Raw genomic sequence first — 10,582 nt, forward strand, 5'->3', positions numbered from 1 at the left:
CGGGACGTCAGAGTTCCCCTCTGAGACCTGAGCCTGATTCTAGGGCTCATTTTTTTTTTTAGGACTGAACAATGATGTATACAATATAATGTTGGCCTACTACCCAACCCATGTGAGTGTTGAGTGTGCGTTAGCTCTCCACCACCAGTTAGCTCTGAGTCTGTCTTTAGGAACATGAGCCCATCACAGCCTGTCATGTGGGGTGGGATCCCACAAGCATTGCATCTGGAAAGTGGGCTAAATAACATGTATGGTCTTCACATGTAAACCAGTACCTAGAACACCCACCCACCCACCCCCTACTCCCCCCACCTCACCCCACCCCCACTGCTGGTATTTGTTCATATCTGATGCCTCCCAGGGCTCTGCAGTGTCCACTCTTCCTCCCTGCTTTTTCCCTTCCTTGTTGAGTCCCTGGCCTGTCACTGAAATCTGGTCCTTTGCTGACTGACTAACGGGTAAGAATAAGCAGGCACTCCTAGGCACCCCTGCCCTCAGCCCACACCAAGACCATGATCTAATGAGTGTTGTTTCTGAAGGACTTTCACCAACTGAGTCAAGACTTGCTCCTGTGGCTAGCGAGTGCCGAGAGCCGCAGGCAGAAGGCGCACATCACCAGCCCAGAGGCAGACCAGCACGTCCTCCTGGAGTGTCAGAAAGAGCTAATGGTAAGTTTCCTCCACGGGCTCATGAGTCACTGTCACCTCCATGGGTCGGAGTCCTTGGCAGCCTCATGCAGTGCTCTGGGCACTGTCGGTGGCTGTGACTCAGGGGTTCATGCAGAGAGGTGAGGAGCCAGAGGCAGATGCGTTTAAGATCCTTGGGAATAAGGGACATCAGTGTGTTAAAGGTCCCTTTTGGAAGGCAAGGCCACTGAAGCATGTCTTTTCCATTGTTAATATATTCACCCCTGGCTGGAGAGATGGCTCAGTGGTTAAGAGCACTGACTGCTCTTCCAGAGGTCCTGAGTTCAATTCCCAGCAACCACATTCAAGATCCCTTCTGTAATGGGATCTGATGTCTGAAGACAGCAAAATATAAATATATATATATACACATATACATATACATACACATATACATATACATACACATACACACACACACACACATATATATATATATATATATGTGCCCCTGGATATCCAATGGTCTTACATTCCTACAGATTTGGGGGTACTTGAGTCCACCAGGTAAAATGTTCATTTTGTTTGTATATATATTCTGCATATATTTTCATACAACCTATATAAATCGTCCCATATGTCTTGAATCCCCTCTTGATTACTTACAATCCTTAGTATACTATAAATGACTTGTGTATATGCTAAGTAAACTTGTTCTGCCACACCTGGGGAATAACAGGGAGAGCATTCATGTATCCAAAGCAGCAGAAGTTCTTTGCTGTGCTTTTTGGATCCATGACTGATCAGCTGTGGGTACCGGACCCTCGGGCACAGAGGGCTGACTGCACTGTTCATCTGGTCCAGGGGAGGACATACTGCCCAAGATGAGCTACATGTTATCTATATTCATAGTAGAAATGTCCCGTTTTCTGGAGGTAACTGTCTTTCATTAATAAGCCAAGGTGAGGGGTTGGGGATTTAGCTCAGTGGTAGAGCGCTTGCCTAGCAACCGCAAGGCCCTGGGTTCGGTCCCCAGCTCCGAAAAAAAGAAAAAAAAAAAAATAAGCCAAGGTGAGACCTATACGTACATTCTCACTTGTCTCAAAGGGACTTGTTTTTACCTATAAGCTTACATGTAGTTTAATTTTTCAGTATTTTGATTTAAAATTGCTGGGCATTGCTTTAAAAAAATTTCTATACTAAAATCTCTGTAAAGCTCCACTCCCTACATAACAGTGCCCAAGAGAACTTTCTACATGAGTGGGTATCCCCTGCCTCTGTAGCGCAGGTGGCTACCCAGGGACTGGGATGAGATTGAGACCGATTTTCCCCTTTTGAGTGGAGGTGGCAGCATAGCAAGAAGACAGCCCTTAAGTGATTGGCCCAGGGCACCCCCTGTGTAGCTAAGTGGAACTCAGTCTAACAGCTCTTGGTGTGTACTGGCTTCTGTTTCCCTGCCCTGGTGAATAAGGGCCTAGGCTTTTCATAGTACACTCTCGCTTCTCCCCTCTAATTTCTCAACATCAAAGCATCTTTAGAGTTCAAGGGAATTAAAAACAGGAGTTGGGTTACAACCTATTCAGCTGTTCTCTGGATAGTGTGAAGCTATCTGGTATCAATGAACCAAAGAAAGTTCTGGAATTGGGCTGTACCTTGCATTTGTCCCAGAACACAGAAAGCTGCACCATCCTCCCCTCTGACAACTCTTACACCATTTTGCTTTCAGAAACTGGAAAAGGAGTTGATAGACCGTCAGCCTCAAGTCAGCTCCTTGCAGGAGATTTCCTCCAGCCTTCTGGTTAAGGGGCACGGAGAGGACTACATTGAGGCCGAAGAGAAGGTCCACGTAATCGAGAAGAAACTCAAACAGCTGCGAGAGCAAGTGGCTCAAGATCTGATGTCCTTGCAGGGAAGCCTGGTGAGTCAGTCCCCTTGCCAAGTGGCCAAGATACCTCAGAAGAGGCAGGTAGGGTGACAGGCTGCAGCTGCACTGTAGTAGAAGGTAGTGTGAAGGTTCTGGGCCCTTCTTGGCTGTGCAGCTTTATAAAATAAGTTGCATAAGCCCCGTGCACATGATCTGCCATTTGGAAAAAGGCAGATAACAGTCACCTCTATCTATCAGTAGGAATATGCAAGATGGGTCCCACCACCCTTTCTACCTTCGTGCTGGACACAAGCCCTCACTCTCTCTCAGGCTGTCCTGGTTTCCTTCCTAATTATCTTCTCATCTGTTGAGCTTCAGTTCTGAAAACGTGCTGTAACTCAGTGAGCATGCCAGACTGTGGCCTCCCCCAGCTGGAACAGTGACATGAGCCCACCAGCGACAGACGGACGGACAGATGGACGGACCGACTGAGACTCACAGCCACTTGGGACTGTAGGGCTTCCAGTGCTTTGGCTAAATGGCCTTTTTTCTGGAAAAGTCTGTCTTTTACACGGGAGGAGAGAGTAATTAGCAGGATTTAAGCTAGGATAGGAACAAGCTGCTCTTTTAAGAGTTCATAAAGCACAGTGCAGGAGGCTACCTACGACTTTGTTTTGCCCTAAACTGAACAACTGGGTATGGCTTTCAGAATCCAGACGCTTCTTTGACCAGCTTTGATGACGTGGACTCAGGGGAACGACTTGCAACAGCAAAGGTCAGTGCCCTTCCTGCCTCAAAACATGCCCGGCTCTCACAGTCACTAAGATGACGGGATCTTGAGCGTCCAAGGCCCCACTGGACCTCTTGTGATAGCACAAATCTACTTCAACCAACCTTCTAGCCAAAAGAAATTGCAGTATTTTTAGTAACAATTATCTTTTGAGTGTGTATATACAGCATGCCACTGTCTGCATATGGAGGTCACAGAACAACTTGTAGGACTCGGGTCTCTCTGTCCATCACTTGGGTCACCAGGCTTGGCAAAAAGTCCCTTTACTTGCTGAACCATCTCTCTGGTCCTATAAAATGATTAATAAATGTTTTCAAAGACGACTCAAAAGGCTCTCTCGTGATGAGTTACTTTTCTTTGAGGTCATAGTAGATTGTAGATGGCCTCTGTTGAGGGACTATGTTGAGGGATTTCCTCCTGTCTCCAGTAAATCAGATCAGTATACTGAAATTTGAAAATCTTGATGGCTTAACAGACCTAATCACTCCCTGTCATCAAGTTGAATCACATGTGGTGTGTGTGAGACTCAAGTCCCGGAAGTGACCTAAGAAGGTGGGGATGGGGTTGCTAACCTAAGGAAGAACACGTTGCATTGTGGGCTTCTTTGTTCCAACAGTTTGGAGAGGAAGAGGAGAAGGAAGAGGAGACAGACAGCAGGTAATGGGATTATGGATCCCACAGTGACTCCCTATGGGTTCCTGTGGAGAGGTGCACCCAGCTACCTGAATTACTTTTCTATGACTGTGACAAAACACCCTGACAAAGCAATGGAGTAAAGAAGTTTATTGTAGCTCACAGTTCCAAGGGTTCAGTACATCATGGCAGGGAAATCATGATAGCAGGCGCTTGAGGAGCTGGTTACATTGTACCCACAGTCAAGAAGCAGCTAGAGAGACGATCCGTGGTCTTGGCTTGCTTTCCTCCTTTATTTTCAGAGCCCCAGCCTGTGGAATGCTGTCTCCCACTCTCAGAGCAGTTAGCCTAATCTAGAAAACCCCTCACCGCCAGGCCCAAAGGCCCATCTCCTATATGATTCTTGTCAATTTACCTATTAGTCAGGCATCATCCCAGTGTCAGCTCATTTGAACCTCACATCCCAGAGTCCTGAATTTCTTTCCATAAGCACGGAGGCAGATGATGGTGAGTGTGCCTTATGAACCCTCCTGATGAGAGTCCCCCACCTTCTGTTTGCAGGACGCCCCACCTCGACAGCCCTGGCATCTCACAGCCAAGGCGCTCCTTCCTCTCAAGGGTGATCAGGGCAGCGCTACCATTGCAACTGCTGCTGCTGCTGCTGCTGCTCCTGGCCTGCCTGCTGCCTGCCTCCGAAGATGACTACAGCTGCACCCAGGCCAACAACTTTGCCCGCTCCTTCTACCCCATGCTGCGGTATACCAACGGGCCACCTCCCACCTAGAGGGTAGTTCTGCCAGCTGCCGTGCCATGCTGTTGGCCACAGGTGCTCAGCTCGTGGTATCAGACCAACCCAGGAGTGAAATCTTCGCCTTGAACAAGGTCCAGGAACTTGCTGCAGACACCTCCCCTCCTCTTTTCCAAGTGGAACTGTGGGAGCCCAGGACAACTCAGGCAAGATGTCCTTCTGCTGGGACAGAGCACCAAGTACAGCAGGAGGACCTGGCATTCGAATAAAGTTACTAGATTGATGATTCAGAGAACTCTGGACAAGGGGCGGGCTTCCGGGAGAGCCACACGCTATTGTAGCACAGCTGATAAGGAAGGCCCTGTGAACCATGATGTTCAGCACATACATGAACTACATCCAAGAAGCTAGTAGGTCCCCTACCTTAGTAATGGTTCAGAAACTCCTGTGCACTGAGCTGATTGGTTGATTCAGATACATTTTAAATACTTGGAATGAGATTTCCTCCAATCAGCTAGTAGTCTATACGTCCCAGGTTATAAACCAAAATCTCCCACTTGGTACCCAGGTCAGCTCTTTTTACATTGCTTTAAAAAAAAAATCTCTAAAGAAATTTTTATTGCATGGATGTTGTTATTTGTGCATATTTTTTAACAACGCTGAATCTGTATGTATAATGTAAACTTGGATTTAAAAAAAAAAAGATTTTTGGCCTGAGCTTTTGACTAATGTACAGTAAATGCCAAACTACAGACTTGATAGGGATGTTTTTATAATTTAATTTTTTAAGACTTTTCATGTTTAAAGAGACACTTCAGGTCTGGTTGAGCTGTTTGGCCACCAGGGATTGGTAAAGAAACTTGGAAGTATTTGTGATATGTACAACTCAGATGTTTCTCATTAAAAAAAAAAAAAAAAAAAAGCCAGATTGTGTATTGGACTCTGTGAGAAAGCAGGTCAGTGGCGCACAAACAGAACAAATACCATCTTAGACTCACCTGATCCCAGCCCGCTGCTACCATGGACCCTGCGGCTACCTCCTGTGGCACAGACCCAGGCAGGGAAGCTGCCTATGCTCTCCCTGCCCCAGACTACCCCTTTCTGTCTCCCTGAGAGTCAGCTGAGCTCAGTGAGGCTGTAGCCACATGTTGGTGTGGACTCATTGGCAGCCTGCACTTTTCCTTCCTAGACTATTTGGGTCACCCAAGTCCTCTAGCTGCTTGCCAAGGACAGCCTCCTCTTCTTAGCCTGTCTCTTTTCCCTCCCCCTCCAGGACTCACCAGATCCTAACACAATGGCTACCAGGGACCATTCAGTTATCACCTATATACCCCACTGTCCAGAGTCCTGCCAGCCGTCCTCTCTAGCCTTGAGACCCAGGCCCAGTACTGCAGTCCCTACTGCCAGGTAAAACTTGTGTTAAAACTGAAGACATGAGCAGACTGTGGCAGAGAAACAGAAGACCTGGAGAAAGGCTGTATCTCCATTTACCCGACAAACAGGAAATTGAGATCCCAATGCTACTGTGAATTAGCATGCTGAACACTAAATACCTCCAGCTAAGACAGAGACTTGAATAAAAGAAAATCCTCAACCAGCCTGGAGAGATGGCTCAGTGGTTAAGAGCACTGGCCGCTCTTCTAAGAGGTCCTGAGTTCACTTGCCAGTAATCATATCTCAGCTCACCACCATCTACAATGGGATCTGATGCCCTCTTCTGATATGCAGATGTACAATCAGAAAAAAAAATAAATACACCTTTAAAAAACAACCCTCATCCAACAAATTCCAGACATACAAATCCCCCAGTTACAGTCCCTAATGAAAACGACATAGAAGAACTTAAAGAATTCAAAGAATGATTGTAACTATGGTCAAACAACTCAAGGCAGAGACAAAATAAGGGAGCTGATCTAAATAGTTTGAGGGTTTGTTTTTTTTTTTTTAAAGAACTTCAAATGGAAATGTTAGAAATGAAAGGTTTTTTTTTTTTTTGTTTTGTTTTTTTTTTTGTTTTCTTTTGTTTTTTAATTCTTTTTTTCCAGAGCTGGGGACCGAACCCAGGGCCTTGCGCTTCCTAGGCAAGCGCTCTACCACTGAGCTAAATCCCCAACCCAGAAATGAAAGTTTTAATAAACCAATTAAAAGCCTCATGGAAAGCCTGAGCAACAGAATGGATTGTGTCAAAACAGGTGGAGGACAAAATAAAGGAATTGGATCATTTAGTAAAGATCAGGAGAAATATAACGATAAGTGAAGCGTGGAAAAGTTTTGGAACCCCATAAAAAGACAATCTGATTTGGGGCATGGAAGGAGAAGAAAAGCATAATGAAGGCCTAGAAAACTGTTCACAGATATCATAGAAGAAAATCCCCAAACCTAGAGGAAAAGATCCCTGAGGACACTAGATAAGACCAGAAAAGAAATTCCCCCACAGTGTATTAGAGTTAAAATACTAAAAATGCAAAATATAAAAAGGGCTTTTGAGCTCCAAGGGAGGAGGGTCAAGCCACTTACAAAGTCATGTTGGTTACAATAATAGCTGATGATTCAACAGAGACCTTTAAAACCAGCAGGGCCTGAAAAGCTGTAATCCAAGAGCCTAACGGTTATACCTAGCAAAACCATCTGATAAGGGGCTGGAGAGATGGCTCAGCAGTTAAGGGCACTGATTGCTCTTCCAGGTCCTGAGTTCAGTTCCCAGGACCCCACTTGGTGGCTCACAACCATCTGTAATGGTGTCTGAAGAGAGCTACAGTGTACGCATAAGAATAAATAATTCTTTTTTAAAAAATCATCTGTTAAAATTGAAGGCAGGCCTCTCATGATATCATGTGTCTTTAATCCCAGCACCACTGGGGAGACAGAGGCAACTGGATCTCTAAATTCCAGGCCAGCCAAGGTTATATAGTGAGACCCTCCCACACATACACAAAATAATAATTTGAAACATTACAGGCTATTACCAATGTTCTTGGTCACACTCTAGAACTTCATAGGAAGACAGTACTGAAGACACAACACACTTGAGTCACAAAAAGCAAGGCGGTTCTCACACGGAAGCTTCTTCATCCTTACTGGCTTTCACTGGTTTTCACAGTGCTTAAAGGCACTATGCATGCTACCAGAGATAGAAAGGGTTTTTGTTTGTTTTGAGACAGAGTCTCACTGTAGCCCTGGCTGGCCTAGACCTCAACTATGTAGATCAGAAAAGCCTTGAACTCAGATATCTTATCTACCTGCCTCTGTCTCTAGAGTGCCAGAATTAAAGACCACCCCTCCTGGCCGGAAGTCACCAATCTTGCCTAGCTGTGAGCCCTGGAAACTCTAACTGCTACAATAGTGTTGTAAATGGGGCCTGGAGAGATGGCTCAGTGGTTAAGAGCACTGACTGCTCTTCCAGAGGTCCTGAGTTCAATTCCCAGCAACCACATGGTGGCTCACAACCATCTGTAATGGGATCTGATGCCCTCTTCTGATGTGTCTGAAGACAGCTAGAGTGTACTCGCATACATAAATAAATAAATCTTTAAAAAAAAAAAATAGTGGTGTAAGTGTCATAGGATTAGCCACCCATCTTCCTTTCTCATCAGGGCCAAGGACCTGTGTCCGGACTGATGATCTGCCCTAAAAGGGGTCTATTTATGTATTAAACTAACTCCTAATGGGTTATATCATAGACTAGTATATCCGTCAACCTTTGTAAGACAGGCTTTTCCCAATAGATGGTAATTCACACAGAAAACCCTCAACTCATCAAGACACAAAGCATAAGAGACTGTAGAGGGCTCAGCCCTATATCTATGTAGCACCCCCTTCCTCCAGAGGCTCAGGGCTCATTGTGGAAGAGGGGATGGGGAGACTGTAAGAGTCAGCATACGGATGACAAGAAACAGTACTTTCTAGGCACGGAACAGCTGCACATAGGAATCCAGAGCAATTGAGACAGCATGCACAAGACCAGTGCTGGCTCAGGCCAGGCAGAATTTCAGCACGGAGAGGGGAGGTGGATGTTAAGTCCCACACTCCTGCCTTAGGAACTACTGGAAGTTGATAGTGTTTGGGAGAGGGAGAGTTTATTTTCTTTAAGGTCACCCCAGCCCTTGGTGGGCTGACCATCCTCCAATGAAGGCCACACATCTAAGAATATCTGGGCAGCACAAACTGTACTTGTTAAAGAAAAGAAGGGGCTGGGGATTTAGCTCAGTGGTAGAGCGCTTACCTAGGAAGCGCAAGGCCCTGGGTTCGGTCCCCAGCTTCAGAAAAAAAGAACCAAAAAAAAAAAAAAAAAAAAAGAAAGAAAAGAAAAGAAGCAGAGTTGGGTGGGTAAGGAAGAGGGGATTGATCCTGGAGTAGTGGAGGAAGGAATAAATAGGATTGAAATGGTCAAGGAGAAATTTTTAATGATCTTTTTTCTTAAATGTATACTTGTGTATATTGTATGTGGTATGTGCACGCGAGTGGAGGTGTCTGCAAAGACCAGACCAGAAAGGTGGTCGGATCCCCTGGAATTGCAGTTGCACGCAGTTTTAAGCCATCTGATGCGAGTACTCGAAACTGAACTGGGGTCCTCTGCCACAGCAGTGTCCTGAACCACTGAGCACCCCCCCAACCCCCAACATTATTATGAAAGATTTTTGGGAGGCTTTTGCCTCTAGGCTTTCTAGTTCACTCACATTTATCTTTCTGAAAAACTGAGACTTCGAGACCCACAACCTGTCTGGGGTGAGAGCTTTCCTGCATGTGTGCAACTTGTCGCAGTTGCAGTCATGAATACCTCGCTGAAAGTTAAGGTTAATAAAGGACACTTGCATTTCTATCCACTGCCCTCAACAGCAGGAAGGCACTCAGTCACAAGGTGGAGGCACACAAATGTCCGTGTTCTAGCTTTTCCTCCTCCCTCAGGCAGGGACACCAGGCCCTGGAATCCTGCTGCCCACAGTTAGGTGGGTCTTCCCTCCTAACAGTGATGAGGCGCTCATCCAGTTGATAACAACCATCACAATCTATAAGTGGTTTGACCCTGACCATCCATCGCGGGGAGGGCGGAGGAGGGACATCCAGAGAGGACAAGAATCACTTGACCCAGACTTCTCCATTGCCAGTGTTCTGAAATGAACTACAGGTGGCTTCCGTCTACCCCAGACGCTCTAGGCTAGAAGTACTTTGAATTGAAGGCATTTTTTTGCATAATTTGGGGGAATTTATGTAAACTAACAAGATTTCTAGGGATAGGACTGTATCTCACATATGCCTCGGCCATATATGCTGCAGGTATACGATACTTTTAGTGATTTTTGTGCCTGAAAGAAAGTTTCACAGTACAAAACTTCCCAGCTGTGATGTAATTTGACCCCTCAAAGTTTGGGAGATCAAGAGGTCATAGTGAAACTCTGAATGTGATTTTTTAAAAAAACAAAAGGTTTGCATCTTTAAATGAGTAGCCGGCCTGTCTAAACTTGGTGTGGTGGTACATGCCTTTAGGTCCTAGTACTTGAGAGGTGGAGGCAGATGGATCTCTGTGAGTTTGAGACCAACCTGGTCTACAAGAGTGAGTTTCAGGACAACCAGGAGGGGCTACTGTTCAACCTCTGACAGGTAATAGGCTGTCTAACAGGTAGAGACAAAGCCTCTGCCTCCCACTGTGTACATCTCACTTCAGGAAACCAGCATCTCTCCATCCTTGATTGACAGTTACTAACCCAGTTCTCCCCACCCCGCATTAGCACAGGAGTCAGGAATGACTGGGCAGAATCCCTACCTGTCAGCATGTGTTCCAACCCAGGACCCTTTGCTCTCCAAGTATTCAAACCACCGTTCAGTTACCCAGCAGTTCTTCAGGGGTATTTTTAAAAAATCTGTCATTTCAAGTTATTAAATGGCTAGGGAGAAAAGGTCGGCTTTCTCTCCTACCATAATTG

The 10,582-nt window shown here is 45.8% G+C and overlaps 1 protein-coding gene across 14 annotated transcripts in view; it reads left to right on the top strand.

The window, feature by feature from the left end:
- Positions 1 to 8,204, top strand: part of Syne2 (spectrin repeat containing nuclear envelope protein 2) — a 313,636-nt gene extending 305,432 nt beyond the window's left edge. For 12 of the 14 annotated variants that reach the window (XM_039113258.2, XM_039113264.2, XM_039113263.2 and 9 more), the window contains 5 exons: positions 540 to 668; positions 2,353 to 2,544; positions 3,200 to 3,265; positions 3,897 to 3,937; positions 4,475 to 8,204. In XM_039113258.2, the coding sequence (XP_038969186.1) occupies positions 540 to 668; positions 2,353 to 2,544; positions 3,200 to 3,265; positions 3,897 to 3,937; positions 4,475 to 4,697 (651 nt within the window). In that variant the 3' untranslated portion in view covers positions 4,698 to 8,204. Of the gene's footprint in view, positions 1 to 62; positions 113 to 539; positions 669 to 2,352; positions 2,545 to 3,199; positions 3,266 to 3,896; positions 3,938 to 4,474 lie in introns of those variants that run through there. The other 2 variants (NM_001427326.1, XM_039113269.2) reach the window with 2 other exon arrangements.
- Positions 8,205 to 10,582: the final 2,378 nt, after the last annotated feature.

This window comes from Rattus norvegicus, chromosome 6, assembly GCF_036323735.1.
Source record: "Rattus norvegicus strain BN/NHsdMcwi chromosome 6, GRCr8, whole genome shotgun sequence".
Classification (NCBI taxonomy): Eukaryota; Metazoa; Chordata; class Mammalia; order Rodentia; family Muridae; genus Rattus; species Rattus norvegicus.